Source organism: Hyla sarda, chromosome 2, assembly GCF_029499605.1.
Source record: "Hyla sarda isolate aHylSar1 chromosome 2, aHylSar1.hap1, whole genome shotgun sequence".
Taxonomy (NCBI): domain Eukaryota; kingdom Metazoa; phylum Chordata; class Amphibia; order Anura; family Hylidae; genus Hyla; species Hyla sarda.
In genome coordinates, this window is record NC_079190.1 from 76,698,175 (window position 1) to 76,714,376 (window position 16,202).

Here is a 16,202-nt window from a genome sequence, read left to right on the forward strand (position 1 = left end):
AGTGTACAGAGCCCTGCTTGTCCTCAGTGCACAGAGCCCTGCTTGTCCTCAGTGTACAGAGCCCTGCTTGTCCTCAGTGTACAGAGCCCTGCTTGTCCTAAGTGTATTGAGCCCTGCTTGTCCTCAGCGTACAGAGCCCTGCTTGTCCTCAGCGTACAGAGCCCTGCTTGTCCTCAGTGTACAGAGCCCTGCTTGTCCTCAGTGCACAGAGCCCTGCTTGTCCTCAGTGCACAGAGCCCTGCTTGTCCTCAGTGCATAGAGCCCTGCTTGTCCTCAGTGTGCAGAGCCCTACTTGTCCTCAATTTACAGAGCCCTGCGTGTCCACCCACACTCCCTGTATTTGGACTCCTCACTTAGACACACAGACGATAGCTGTAGGGACAAAAATATACACATTTTTAACCAATGTGTATTACAAGTATACAAATAATGGTATTACCTGCATTATATAAAAAGTTTTTCTTAACAACAGGTACACTTTAACCGGTTAACGACCATGGACATGTATACTCGTCCATGTGCCGTTAACAGGGTAAGGTGCGGGCTCCCGACTCATACCAGCAGGCCCTCAGCTGATTCTTGTAGCGGACAGCTGGCGTTAATAGCCGCAGCTGTCTATTAACCCTTTAGATCGCCACTGTAAAAGTTGACAGTGGCGTCTAAAGAACCCTGTAAATGCTCCCTGGTGGTCCAGTGGGGTGGATCTAATGATTTCTCCTTAAAGTTCCCTAAGGGGACTGATAAAGTGTAAAAAAAAAAAAAAAAAGTTTAGTAAAAAAAACACAGATTAACCCCTCCTTTTCCCAAATTCCATATAAAAAATATAAAAACATAATAAAAATACATATATGTGGTATCGCCACGTGCGTAAATGTCTGAACTATAATAATATAACATTAATTAAACCACTCGGTCAATGTTGTATAAGTAAAAAAAATTCCAAACTCCAAAATTGCGTATTTTTGGTCACTTTGTATACTCTAAAAAAAATGTATAAAAAAAGGTCAAAAAGTCCCATCAAAACAAAAATGTTACCAATGAAAACTTCAGATTATAGCGCAAAAATTTAGCTCTCACACCACCCCGTATATGGAAAAATAAAAAATAGGGGTCAGAAGAGGACAATTTTAACATACTAATTTTAGTGCATGTAGTTATAATTTTTTTTAAAGTAGTCAAATAAAGAAAAACATATATATTGGATATCATTGTAACCGTATGGACCTACAAAATAAATATATGGTGTTATTTTTACCGAAAAGGGCACTGCGTAGAATCGGAAGACCCCAAAGTTACAGAATGACTTTTTTTTCCCAATTTTGCCCCACAAATATGTTTTTCTAGATTTGCTGTAAATTTTGTGGTGAAATGATTGATGTCATTATAAAGTACAATTGGTGGCTCAAAAAATAAGCCCTCATATGAGTCTGTAGGTGCAAAATTGAAAGTATTATGATTTTTAGAAGTTATGAGGAAAAAACTAAAGTGCAAAAACGGAAAAACCCGTGGTCCTTAATGGGTTAAGCATACTAATATTGGTGCATGTAGTTGTAATTCATTAAAAGTTATAAAATAAAAGCTACATATATTGGGTATCTTTGTAATTGTGTGGACCTACAGAATAAAGATAAGGTGTCATTATTACCAAAAAGTTCACTGCGTAGAAATGGAAGTCCCCAAAAGTGACAAAATGGCTTTTTTTTCAAATATTTTTTCTTGGCTTCGCCGTAGATTTTGTTATGAAATGATTGATGTCATTACAAAGTACAATTGGTGACACAAAAAACATGCCATTATATGGGTCTGTAGGTGCAAAATTGAAAGTGTTATGATTTTTAGAAGGGGAGGAGGAAAAAATCAAAGTGCAAAAACCCTAATTGGCCTGGTTCTTAAAGCGTACCTGTCATAGTGCAAAAAAAAAAGAAAAATTAGTGATATGTTACTCAGGACTCAATCCTGATCATGTGCATATAATTTTTATGTGTCTCGGACCTATATATCCAGAGATATAAACATTTATCTGCTGGTGAGTTACTTTTTCATTGTGCAGGCTGGAGGGGGCGTGTCAGTCTGTCTCCCTCACAGGAGCAAGCCTGGGCAGTCAGCCAATCAGTACTCTCTACTCTGTAACCCTTTCCTCTCTGGTTTTATGCTGTGTCATGTGTCAGGAAGATACTTGGAGCTTGCCTGCAGTAATCAGAAGACATTATGGTGAATTCATAACAGGGTAAAATGTATAAATATAAGAATAGATCTTTATAAAATTAGTGCAAGTATTTTTTTAGATAAAAGTACAGCATTTTTATGAATACATGTTCTATCTGTTTTATCTTCTCCTAGTAAAGCTGGATGCTAATCAGCATAGCTGTCACTATGTGTGTCATTCATCTCTCACAGACTCCTGAATGTCTGATCAACTTCTTTGTCATTCAGGAGTCCGAGAAAGCTTTGACTATTTCAGCATGCTGGGAGTTGTAGTTTAGTAACAACTGAAGCTGCAATGTTTGTAAATAACTGTGTTAGAGCAGTGTTGCCTCCAGCTGTTTTAAAACTACAGCTCCCAGCATGTTCACACATCCTTTATCTGTAGTTTTGCATACACAATAGAAATCTCCTATACTGGATACCGGTATGCTTTACGGCCGGTATCCAGTATGCTGTAAAATCTAGACTAGTCTGTCTGGCTTAAAGACAGGCGACCCCTAGTGGTGGCTATTTTGAGCTTGAATTTCAGGTGAAAATTTTAATTGTTTTTAACAGCTGTATATTGTGAAATGTCATATTATAATGAGTCCTGCAATATATGAAAAGTTTTTAACAATGACAGTGCCTCTTTAAGGCCAAAGTGGACTTGGTCCTTAAAGGGTTATGCAGGTTATTCTCCAAATATGAGGATGATAAAAAGGATTTTCCTAAATCTAACTTAATCATTTTGCTTGAGAGAAGCAGGTTTTCAATATTAATTCACTAGCCAAGCTGGCATTTACATGAAACACAATACCCATTTTTTTTTTGTATCCTTTAGTGGTGTTTTTAGGCTCAGTGGCAGTGTTTCAAAATAGCAGCATGCTCTGAATATGGCATTATATTTAAAAGACTGATATAGCTGGAAAAAAGAAACAGCAGAAAAAACACCACGTATGTATAAATATTGGGGTTTTCCGAGCACCCCCAATACTTTTGTAGAAGTCCTTGAATCACATGATGAAAGAACAACACAGAGGACAAGATGCCAAAGAGAAAACGCCTATACTTATGCACATTGGGGGAGATTTTTTAAAACCTGTCTAGAAGAAAAGTGAAGCAGTTGCCCATAGAAACCAATCAGATCGCTTCTTTCATTTTTTTAAAGGCCCCTGAAAACTAAAAGAAGCGATCTGATTGGTTGCTATGTGCAACTACACCACTTTTCCTCTGCACTAGTTTAAAAAAATCTCCCCCATTATTTTTAGAAAAAAAATGCCTCAAAAACTGCTTCTTGGGAGTAAAAATGTAAAAGGCAGTTTTTTTGTGGCATTTTAGGTTAGGTTTCTACACATGCTTTCTTCTGGAGTTTTTTGGAAAACTGCCACTGCAGATTTTTAGTCAAAGTCAGAAGTATATTTAAAAGGAATGGGAAACAAAAAGTAAGGAAATACTTCTCCTTTCTGCTGGATCCACTTCTAACTTTGGCTCTAAAACTGCAGTGGCAGTTTTCCAACAAAAAACACCAGAAAAAAACTGTGTGGAAATCTAGCTTTTATGGTCAGAAAACAAAAATTGTGTGTGTCCCCAGCATTAGGGTACGTTCACATAAGCGGATCCCCAGCGTGTATTATGCTGCGGATCAGCCGCTGAAGGACCGCTGTATGCTGCCTTTACAGGTGCCTGCTCGAAGCTGCAATCCACCACTACAAGCTCTCACCGCTGCTCTCGACCTAGCTCAGGGAGCAAGGAGATTGGCCGCGAGGTGTACAAGTACACAGCGCATGCACGCCAACACGCACATCGCAGCAGTGTGTCTGCTCATAGCGGCGTATTGCCGCTCCGAGCAGACACATCTAAAGGCACCCTGTAGGGGTCCTTCAGCGGTGGATCTGCAATGTAAAATATGCTGTGGATCCGCTCGTCTGAGTGGGGTGTATTCTCCCATGTCTGTTTTGTAGGAGTTTTTTTTTGTTATTATTGTTGTTGTGTGTGTTCCTGTCTTTAGGGTATATACACCCATATCTGTTATGTAGCAGTTTGTTTGTTTTTTTTGTAATGCGTGAGATTACCTTAAAGGGGTACTCCAATGGAAAACTTTTTTTTTCAACTGGTGCCACTGGTGCCAAAAAGTTAAACAGATTTGTAAATTACTTCTATTAAAAAAATCTTAATCCTTCCAGTACTTATTAGCTGCTGAATACTACAGAGGAAATTCTTTTCTTTTTGGAACACAGTGCTCTCTGCTGACATCATGAGCACAGTGCTCTCTACAATTTTAGGAACTGTCTAGACCAGCATATGTTTGCTATGGGGATTTTCTCCTACTCTGGACAGTTCTTAAAATGGACAGAGATGTCAGCAGAGAACACTGTGGCTGTGATGTCAGCAGAGAGCTCTGTGTTCCAAAAAGAAAAGAACTTCCTCTGTAGTATTCAGTAGCTAATAAGTACTGGAAGGATTAAGATTTTTTAATAGAAGTAATTTACAAATCCGTTTAACTTTCTGGTACCAGTTTTCCACCGGAGTACCCCTTTAATGTTCTCATGTCATGTCTTACTATACTGCCAACGTAAAATGCCGTGATGTTTTGTGAAGGAATTGACTTTGGCCTACTTAATTTTTTTTCCCCAAAGCTCCCAAATCTTGTGCCACCACTGTTGCCGACTATGATGTTGCCAGCCGTCACAACCAGCACTACTACAGTCAGTATTTTTTTTACTCACAGTTTAACTCACAATAAGGCATTTTTATGTGTGCAATTTGTAATTGCATTGATTAATTGCTTTTTTTTATTGTGACAAAATGGCTCAGTAATCTATTTAACCTAGGTAAATCAGGTGTTGGCTTTGTTTACTAGCATGTTCCTAAAAGTAATATTTCTTTTCTTAGCAGGCGACTGCTCCGGGAACAGAGGCTGTGAGCCGTGAGTACTGTTGTGGGGCCATTAGGGAAACGGTTACAAATAGTATCAACACACCTATCTCAGAATGTTATTTCTCTCATTGTCCATATAGCTGAATGCTTATTTTCTTCCTTTTTTCCTTTTAATGTCTTTGTTGTATTTTCAGCACTAGTAACTCAACCAGCTCCAATGGTAAGTAGCTGAGATGCACCTATCTTTCTCTGCTTGTATTTTTTAACATGCTGTGGTATTTTTTCTGTAAATTAATTCTAAAGTTATTATAATTTTTTCTAAAATGGGAATTTCCATCTTGTAAGGTGAAGGCTTATCACTAGGAAATTACATCACTTTCTCATCTGTGGAGATCCAAATTCTGGGATCCTAATCATGCCTGCCAATAAAGAAGTTCCCATGATGCTATTATGGTGCCCATACTCTGTATACTAAAGCTGGCCAAACCTGCTCCCCCTGCTGGTTTGGCCAATTGTCAGAACTGTATTAGTATTTATTTTTTGTAGCGCTAATGGCAGGATATACCCCGCCTACTAACCCTGAGCTAATCAGTTTTTAGCTTAATGACTGTAGGAGGCAGACACAAGTCTGTAGTTCTCCATACCTGGTCTTTTTCTTTCTTATTTTTTAGTTTAGGGACGTGTATATAGATTTTTTCCTCCCTTTTATTTTGTCTCTTTTTAGGTGGGGGTTCAGGAGCATAGCACTCACTGTTCCCCCATTTGTGAAGAAGGGGCACAGGCATCGAGTTATGCACTGTCAACCCCTTCTCGCCACCGGCCAGCACCTGGGGTTGTACCTTGGGTCCTGGTCCCCCTACCTTCCCTGCTCATCTCGCTGTCTCAGCACGGCATGATGCAGGTGCTTAATAGATGGCTGAATGCTTCGGTAGGTAAGTTTTCCCGGGACAGGGTGAGTATTTTTCCCCCTCTTCCCCCCCCCCCTTCCTCATCTTTTTCCTGGGATCTTTTATTGGGGTTCTCAACCTCTGGAGTCCCCCTGTTTAGGGCCCACTCCTCCAAACCTCATGTTCTGAGACCGGTTTTCCCTTGCTTGGCCATCCTGAAGTCCGAGGTGCTCTGTCAGTCTCTGGGGCCAGCACTCTTTATCCAGGTACATTTTTCAGAGCCCCACAGCCCGCAGTTCCTCTTGTCTCATCGTGGAATTTAGCTCCGCCCACTCTCTGCTGGCCAGGCATTTCAGCTGGGGTCCCAGCCCCCTTCTCACCGCCGTCCTATTGCCTTTCAGCTTGCGCACTGGGGGTCGCTAACCTCTTAGAGCTACAGGGGTCATCTCTGGGTGCCTCCTTCCTCTCCTCCAATGAGGGCCAGGCTGGATCTGGCTCCGCCCCCTTCTCCTTAGGCTGGGCTCTCCCATCTTTCTCTCTCTCTCTCTCTCTCTCTCTCTCTCTCTCCCCTGGACCGAGTGCCGGCTCTTCATGCTACAGCTTGCTTCTCCTCTCCATCTGAGGGAGACAGAAACCATGTGAGACTTTTTGCACTTCTCTTTTGGCCTGCACCTATGTCCAAACCCAGACCCAACCCCCCTCCAGACAAATCACTGTGGCCATGGTCACTTATTACTCTTGTGTGGGCTGCAAAACTAAAATGCCTGGTGGTTCTGCTGAATCCACCTGTCCTGCCTGCACCACTGCGCACCACTGCCCTCCTGGTACTTCCCAGGATGTCCTGCCGGAGCGTGTGGGCTCTGGCCCAACACCCCCCACCCCCTTACCTGGCGTGGGTTTCCCGTTCCGTGGTGACTGCCTTTTAGAGATCTTCCTTACACCAGTCCACCAGAGAAGCTCGCCCCCCCCCCCTTCCCCTCATTCTTTTTCGCGCGATCTCACAAGCGCCCTAAGAGAGCTCGGGACAGGCGCTCTCCTCATGGGTCTCGCTCCTCCTCCCTGGCCCCCCCCCCGGCAGCGCCCCTGCTCTAGGGGTCGCTCTCCTGGTCACCATCCTAGGTCTCCAGGTCTACGTGCCAGGTCCGCCTAGCTTTCATCTAAGGCTACCTCCACCCGCTCCCATTCTCCTGGGGAGCTGGAAGATGAGGCTTCAAGTTCTGCCTCTGATCCAGAGGACCGAACCAACGTGTCCGACATGGTGGACAGCTTGGTGTAAGCCATCAGGGACACCTTTAACCTAGAGGACCCCGGAACTTCGGATCCAGCTCCAGAAGTTTCCTTCCATCGCTCCCGTCGCTCTCCTAAGGTATTCAGCTCTCATGCTTAATTTGACACCTTGATGGCAGCTGCATGGAAGCATCCAGACAAACGCTTTCAAGGGTCTAAGAAGGTTCAGGTGCAGTTTCCCTTTGCCCAGGACCTAATTGCAAAATGGTCAACACCGCCTGCTTTGGATCCTCCGGTTTCCCATCTGTCAAAATCGACTACTCTACCATTGGCGGGTGCGGCCTCCTTACCTGGACGATCTCCTGATCAAGACTCCAATCAGGAACCAGAATCAGGAGAGCCTCATTCTACAGACCTTGTCTCATTTCGGCTGGGTGATCAACCAGGGAAAGTCCAATCTGACTCCCACTCAGTCCGTGATCTTTTTGGGGCTCCAGTTCGACACCGCGGCTGCCCGGGTCCGGCTCTTGCCGGACAAGGGCCGCTCTCTGTCATCAGGTGTTCGTCTTCTCCGTCGTCCTATTTTGGTTTCCATTCGATTCTGCATGGAAGTCCTGGGTCAGATGGTGGCGGCTCCAGTCCCCTCTTCTTTGGCAGGGACAGTCCTTCCTGCCCCTCACTGACAGGTCATCATGACGGACACCAGTCTCAGCGGTTGGGGGGGAGTTTTCCAGGATCGGACGGAAGCTCTCAGGAAACTCTTCTTCCCATCAACATTCTGGAACTCCTGGCAATTTACCTTTGCCTCCTACATTGGGAGCAACTTCTCCAGAACCGTCCTGTTCGTGTCCAGTCAGACAACTCCACGGCTGTGGCGTATATCAATCGCCAGGGCAGCACTCACAGCTCCGCAATGATGTGCGAGGTCTCCAGGATCCTGCTCTGGGCAGAACTCAGAGTTCCCTCCATCTCAGCGATTCACATTCCGGGGGTGGACAATTGGGAGGCGGACTTCCTCAGCTACTCATCTGCCGACCCCGGCGAGTGGTCTCTTCATCTGGAGGTGTTCGCAGAAATCTGCAACCTCTGGGGGACTCCGGACGTAGACCTATTCATGTCTTGCCACAACCAGAAAGTTCCTCGCTTCGTCGCGAAGTCCCGCGATCCTCGGGCTCTGGCCACCTCATTGATCCCCTGGTCCCACTTCGTCCACCCCTATCTCTTCCCTCCTCTTCCTCAAAGCAGAGGGCATCTCCGCCATTCTCATGGCTCAGGAATGGCCCAGACGAGCGTGGTACACCGACGTAATTTGCTTAGTGGCTGACGTGCCAGTGTGTCTCCCAGTTCATTATGACCTGCTCTCTCAGGGTCCCCTTTGCCACCCCAATTTACTGTTGCTGCATTTGACGGCGTGGCGGTTGAAACCGCGGTTCTGAGGGCCACAGGGCTCATAAGCCCTCCTCTGCAAAGATTTATCACTGTACTTGGCAGTCTTACTTTCGCTGGTGTGAATCTCAATCATTCTCTCCAGTTGTCTTCTCCCTTCCGCGCCTTCTTTCCTTTTTACAATCTGGACTGGAGCAACATTTGGCTCTCAGTTGCCTTAAGGGTCAGGTGTCGGCTCTCTCCATTCTCTTTCAGCGCCCCCTGGTGTCCGATCCACACATCCGCACTTTTCTGCAAGGTGTAGCTCATGCGGCTCTGCCGTATAGATCCCCTACTCCCCCATGGGATCTGAATCTGGTTCTCAGTGCCTCACAAGGTGCTCCCTTTGAACCTCTCCTGGACATTCCTCTTCATGTCCTTTTCTGGAAAGTGGCCTTTCTCATTGTGGTCACTTCCATCCAGAGAGTTTCAGAGCTAGCGGCTCTCTCCTGCCGTTCCCCCTACTTGGTCCTATACCTGGACAAGGTCGTTTTCCGACCGATCCTGACCTTTTTTCCTAAGGTGGTCTCCTCTTTTCACCTAAATGAGGATATCTTCTTCCCGTCCTTCTGCCCAGCTCCGTCCCATCCCAGGGAGCGTTTGCTTCACTATCTCTTGACGTGGTTCGGGCAGTTCGGACCTACCTCTCGATCACTTCATCTTTTTGTCAGTGTGACTCTTTTCTTTGTGCTTCCGGAAGGTCTTCGTAAGGGGCTCCACCTTTCCGGGTATCAGCTCATTACACTCGATCTGTTGGGGCCTCCTGGGCTCTTTGCAATAGGGCTTCAGCTTTGCAAGTCTGTAAGGCGGCCACCTGGTCATCCTTGTACACTTTTACAGATTTTTACCAGGTGCACACTTTTGCGTCTGCTTATGCCGGCTTGGGTCATAAGGTGTTGCAGGTGGCTGTGGCCCAGCCTTCCACCTGAGTTGCTTGGGTTCTCTCCCACCTCGGGGACTGCTTTGGTACGTCCCACGTTCTTTGTGTCCCCCAATGGAGCCATCCTAGAAAAGTAGATTTTTTTTATGCTTACCGTAAAAAAGCTTTCTCGGAGGAACCATTGGAGGACTCAGCACCCACCCAGTTGTTCTGGTGTCTGTGGTTCAGTTGTCTGTCCAGGGCTTGGTTCGGTGTTTTTTGTCTGTGGTTCCCTCGGACAGTTGCTGTTTTTTCTTTCCCTGTAGGTCCTCTCCTACTGCTTTGGGACTAAACTGATTAGCTCAGAGCATGTAGGGGGGGGGGGGTATATCCTGCCAGGAAGGGCCGACGAAAGAGATTTTACGATAAGCATAAAAAATCTACTTTTTCCTTCCTTATTTGATTAAATAATCTTAACCTTAAAGGAGTAGTCTCATGGAAAAAAACGTATCCACTATCTGCAGTATATGGGATAAGTTTTCGATCGCCGGGGGTCCGAACGCTAGGTGTTATGTATGGAGCCCTGGCTTTCCCCTGGAGTGGTGGGTCACGACCCCCGCGCGAAGCAGGGGCTGCTACGCCCCCGCCATACAGTGGTCCCTCAACATACAATGGTAATCTGTTCCAAATGAACCATCGTTTGTTGAAACCATCGTATGTTGAGGGATCCGTGCAATGTAAAGTATAGAAAGTTATACTCGCCTGTCCCCACCGCTCCGGACCGTCACCGCTCGTCGCCGCTGCCCTGGATGTTGTCCTCCATCACTGTCGCCGCGTCCCCGTGGTGTCCCCAACAACCTGGACGTCTCTGCTTCTCCTGGATTGTCGCTCTCACGTCGCCGCCATCACGTCCATACACACGTCGCTCCTATTGGATGGCGGGACGGCGTGCGTGGCGACGTGATGATGACGATGGAGAGCGCCGGTGATGCAGGGGATCGTGAAGAGGACGCTCCGGAGCATAGAGGACAGGTAGGAGACCAACACCGGAGCACACGGGGCACTGTAAACGGCTATCCGGCAGCAGCTGAAGCAGTAAGCGCTGCCAGATAGCCGTTTATGCGATGGCCCCAACATACAAAAGCATTGTATGTTGATGCTGCCTTCAACATGCGATGGGCTCTGAGAGGCCATCGCATGTTGAAATTATCTTATGTCGGGGCCATCGTAGGTTGGGGGGGGGGGGGCGGTCACTGTATATCTCAATGAGAGAGCCAAAGATAGCCAAACAGCTCTCCCATAGATATATATGGAGGTAAAGCACCACAGGGGAAAGCCAGGGCTCCATACAAGAGATCTTGGGGACATCAGCGGTTGGAACCCCCCGCAATCTAAAACTTATCCCCTATCCCCTAACTTTTTTTGCATGAGATATCTCCTTTAAACTTTCTAACTTTGTTCCTTGTTGTATTTATTGTTCCCTTTTATAAAACTTTTAATAAAAAAAAGTATATACTGCAACAGCAGATGAAGCATAGTCATAAGTAGTTAATAGGTAGTTTACATTGTTAATAAGTGGTCTATTGAAGGCTGTGTCAATGCTGATGGCACACCATAGTATATGTTTGAGCACCTATTTTATGATATAACAACATATGCCTGAGATGAAGATGGGAGTTGTGTTGGCCTAAGAACTTTATGATTGAGTTTATGAGATTTAAGGCTCTAAACTACATGTAGGTATTCTATTTTCATAATTCTTTAATCTGCAATTTAAGGTTTTGTATGACTAGACCAGTGTGTCTCCAGCTGTTGCGAAACTACAAGTCCCAGCATGCCCGGACAGCCAATGGTTGTCCGGGCATGCTGGGAGTTGTAGTTTTGCAACAGCTTGAGACACACTGTTTGGAAAAAACACTGAATTATAGACATGGGGAGGAGGTTGGTTGCCCATAGCATAGACTCTTAGTATAAGACAGAGTGATACATCTCCCCCTGAATTTATATTCTAAAGATAACAGTATGTTATATTCTATTATGTTCTATTGTGTATTTACAGACACGGAATACTGTTGCAGAAGAAATTTCACCCTCTCAAGACATTCCATTAAAGGTTCTCTACCTCAATATTAATTCTACTTTAAGAATAGGGTCCCACGTAGCATATAATGTGCTTATTTTGTTGCATATGTTTTGCAGATATTTTGCTACCCATTAACTTCAATGGGTAGAAAACTATCCAGCAGAAAATACGGACCATATACGCTAGGTGTGACCCCATGCCAAGGGTATCTTCACCCGTACAGTATCCTGCCCATATTTGATGCACAGGATTTGAAGCTGCAGATTTGAAGCTGTGTTCAGTCATTTAGTTTACATTAAAATCTACAGCATAAAATCTGCAGCTTCAAATATGTGCAGGATAATATACATGTGAATAGACCCAAAGGGGTTATTCATTTTAAAAAAAGTTTAAAAAGGCCTTAAATACAATAAAATAACAAACTAACCAATGCTTAAAGGGGTACTCCAGTGAAAACCTTTTTTCTTTTAAATCAACTGGTGGCAGAAAGTTAAACATATTTGTAAATTACTTCTATTGAAAAATCTTAATCCTTCCTCTACTTATTAGCTGCTGAATACTACAGAGGAAATTCTTTTCTTTTTGGAATGATGACATCACGACCACAGTTCTCTCTGCTGTTGTTATTATAATAATAGTAACGCTTTATTTATTGTTGTCCTTAATGGGATTTGAACCCAAGTCCCCAGCACTGCAAGGCAGCAGTGCTAACCACTGAGCCACCATGCTGCCCTTAGCATACATCTGCTATGCATAGTTGCTAAAATGGACAGAGATGTCAGCAGAGAGCACTGTGTTCATGATGTCATCAGTGTTCCAAAAAGAAAGGAATTTCCTCTGTAACATTCAGCAGCTAATAAGTACTGGAAGGATTAAGATTTTTTAATAGAAGTAATTTACAAATCTGTTTAACTTTCTGGCACCAGTTGCTAAAAAAAAATTTTTTCCACCAGAGTACCCCTTTCATGGGGTTGTCCAGGAAAATGTTTTCTTAAATAAATATGTCCAGGCTGCCTGAAAAAAAGCATAAAATGCCTGTACTTACCTCATTCAATCCCCCCCCCTGTACTTACCTCCCTCACCCCATCCAATCCCCTCTTGTTCTTGCCTCCCTGTCCTCATCTAATCTCCCCACCCTGTACTTACCTCTCTCACCCTGTCCAGTCTCCTGTGTTCTTACCTCCCTCACCCCATCCAATCCCCCCTCCTGTACTTACCTCCCTCAGCCCATCCAATCCCCCCTCCTGTACTTACCACACCTCACCCCATCCAAGTATTACCTTTGCTTGAACCTTAGCATTCTGTGAATAGTTTGCTCTTACATAACCTGAGACTTACATAGGGCAGCATGGTGACTAACGTATTTGTAAGAAATAAATTTTGTTTTCTGAATTTATTTTTTGTTCCACAGAAGTCTCTATGGACTGAGCACAAAGCTCCAGATGGGCGTACCTACTACTACAACACTGAAACCAAGCAGTCCACCTGGGAGAAGCCAGATGAGCTAAAATCCAAAACAGAGGTAAGAACTTAACTTCTAGGTAAATAGGTAATATAGGACATATAAAGCCAGTGATAAAAAGGCATGTGGTTTGCTTGGTTTGTAGCCAGTCCATAGCTACCTGCAGGAGAGCGATTATCATGTTGTGGACGTAAAGGGGGCACTCTAGGTTTACGCAAATATTCTTGAAATTGAAAATGTAACTGCAATTTTCAGAATATAAGATGCACACATGTTTAGACAAATATGAATGAAAACAAAAAACACAAACTGATCTCATACCTCTCTGGTGGTTTAGTGTGTTGGAGGAGTTCAGCCAAGTATGTCTGATTTTGAGGAATCAGAAGAATGAACTGTTGGGCAACAGTTATTTTATATATTTGGCCTCCTTGATGGTGCCCATACCCCTTCACTAACTGTGGCAAAGCATCCACGTAATTTCAGTGAGAATAAGGGGGAAATAGCTACCCTAGTGGAAGTTTATTTCTCTTAAAGAGCAGATCACAGGGGGCTTGGCTTCTTCTTGTCTTCTCTGACAAGCCAGCCCACTGATCTGTGCAGTCCAGCTGTATATGCCGCTGCCCCTGTGATCAGGTGTTGTCTCAAGCCGAACAGGATCCTGAAAAAGGCTCAAGACAAAAGTATCCAAAGACCGGAGAAATGCTGAACCTGGGGGGACCATGAAATCACAAAAAAGGGATTGATTCACCCCACATATGTTAGGCAAGTAAAGCACTTAAGACATAACTTGTCATCACAGGCACAATAGGGTTAAGTAAATAAAACCTGGATAACCCCCTTAAACAGCTTTTAGAGATGCTTTACAGAAAGCCCCATAAACATAGGCAACAATAGACAGGAGCTGTTAATTTTGACATGAATGGGAAAGGTTTCTGGACATGCTCTGTGACCTTTGCAAAGGTTATTCCTCAGGAAGTAGGAGGTGGAGGTGTAAACATCATCTGTCTGTGATAATAAGAAATCCTCTCAGGCAAAGGGGCTGTGTTGGTGAGAGGGGATTGGTGTGTCTGCTCATGCAGCTTTGTCCATGAGTCATCTCTTGTCCATTTTTCATGGACAAGCTAATGCTGGACTGGTTAGTGTCTCAGTAGGTATGGGGACCCCTAGTGGTGGGATTTTCAGAGGCCGTTTTCTTTTTTTTTTATATTCAAAAATGTATAAACAACCAAATTAAAAAAGGTCAACATATAAAAAGTTTTTGGATCTGACAGTGGCCATTTAATTTTCAGTCCTAGTGACCGGAATGTAATCTGCAAGATTTCTGGATTACTTTAAAATATAGAAAGAAAAATGGCAATGATCCTTAATAATACATTTAACATAAAAACTTAATTTAAGCAATAGGCCATTTTCTGATGACGCATCCCCTTTAAATACAAAAGCATTGGGTTTTAAAATTCAGTATGCCCAATTCTTTTTTCTTCAACAATATCGGCTTAATCGGTATCGGTAAATAAAGACAACACCAACACATTCGTTGCAGGTTTGGCATCTGCTCTTCTGAGCGTGGTTACCTTCAGTGACATCCTGTAATTGCATGTAGCATATTCTTACACAGTTATCACATAATTTTCTTTTGCTTTCCCTTCTCTTCTACTTTCTTAACCTTTCCCTCATCTTGAGAAGTTATACATTTGCTGGGTATTCATTGGAATTAGAATATAGATATTTCCTGGTAGAGCCACCAGCTCATAGCTAGTATAGATTTCAAATTCTGGTGTACAAACAGTGAGATTGTGCCTCTTAATGCATTTTCTTCAGTGCATTAGTCTAAAGCGTGCCACTTCTAGTTGTATAGAAAAAATGATTATAGTGCAGGAATGTGCTCAGTAAGCATTGTTTACATTCGTAAGATTTAACAGTACAGTATATACAACCAGACTGTATAATAACCATCAAAGGGTTTCATGTCTGTGTGAGGTATATGAATGTAACAGATGATGTATTTGCATTTCCTTTACAGCTTCTTCTCTCGCAGTGTTGCTGGAAGGAGTATAAATCCGATACAGGCAAACCGTATTATTACAACTCCAAGACCAAGGAGTCACGCTGGACCAAACCCAAAGATTTAGAAGAATTAGAAGGTAAGAAATGTGTAGAAATGTGGTGGACTGCAAATATTGATTCTTACATACATGACTCCCATGATATACTTGATTCTGTAAAGCAACTCTTTACCTGTATGGAATTGACTGCAACCATTAGGTAATCTAAAAAATAGTTTCTAGCATGCATTGGTAACATGGCATTCTGCATACATGGTAAACATAAATCACAGAATAGGCAAGTCTAGCTTCCCACAAAGGATAATTATACTCTCAAGGTAAGGGACCATACTCGGAACCCCGCTTGACAAGTCACAGATGCTCAAAAATTACCTTTTAGGATAGATAAAACATAATGTTTATTTAATAACATTTAAAAAAGGCACCAAAGATCAAAATGGTAAACTATATTGACCTCAAAGCAACTGACCAGCGCTATTCCAGCCATACTGCCATCCATTTGAGGGACGCCTTACACACAGTGCGATTCTGAAGACCATTGAGCCAGTATCTCCCTGCTGCTTTCTAGCTAAGTACCTTATCCTAGAACCATACCAAGGGACATTTAAACCTATCTCTGATCATGACTAGGCTACTATACTATGTCCATTAGCAGCATTATCATTGCTATATACCGGGGACCTATTTTTGTTTGCCTTGCTTTGGCTACAATGTTGCTTTATATGTGCTGTGTGAAGTAGCCAGGTCTTTCTTTTTTCTCAGACTATTATACCTTTGTGTTGCTGGGTTATATTTTGCTACACTGAGGATCAGGCTATGTAGGTTGTGTTTATGCAGCGCAATTCTGGTTGGGGATTTATCTTCTTACCACTATACACTCTTTTACCCCTCCAAATTGATGGTCAGACTGTGTTCATATCGTAATTACTGACTGTTACCTACTGCTATTGTACTGCACACACCTATACCATTTGTACTATATTCATAATATTAGTGAGTATCTACCATTATGTCCCTTTAATTTAATTTAATCTATTGGCTTTAATTAAGGTACCAGTCCCCCGTCATCTGAGGCTATTTTTCCCTCAAACATATCAGCTCAACAGGGGAAACGCGTCGGAAGTTGTAGGGT

The 16,202-nt window shown here is 43.6% G+C and overlaps 1 protein-coding gene across 8 annotated transcripts in view; it reads left to right on the top strand.

Moving 5' to 3' along the window:
* The window catches only part of PRPF40B (pre-mRNA processing factor 40 homolog B), a 97,408-nt gene that overhangs the window by 15,145 nt on the left and 66,061 nt on the right, over positions 1 to 16,202 (top strand). For 5 of the 8 annotated variants that reach the window (XM_056562125.1, XM_056562126.1, XM_056562129.1 and 2 more), the window contains 6 exons: positions 4,821 to 4,889; positions 5,077 to 5,110; positions 5,256 to 5,281; positions 11,519 to 11,572; positions 12,954 to 13,064; positions 15,028 to 15,148. In XM_056562125.1, the coding sequence (XP_056418100.1) occupies positions 4,821 to 4,889; positions 5,077 to 5,110; positions 5,256 to 5,281; positions 11,519 to 11,572; positions 12,954 to 13,064; positions 15,028 to 15,148 (415 nt within the window). Of the gene's footprint in view, positions 1 to 3,025; positions 3,139 to 4,820; positions 4,890 to 5,076; positions 5,111 to 5,255; positions 5,282 to 11,518; positions 11,573 to 12,953; positions 13,065 to 15,027; positions 15,149 to 16,202 lie in introns of all 8 variants that reach the window. The other 3 variants (XM_056562131.1, XM_056562133.1, XM_056562127.1) reach the window with 3 other exon arrangements.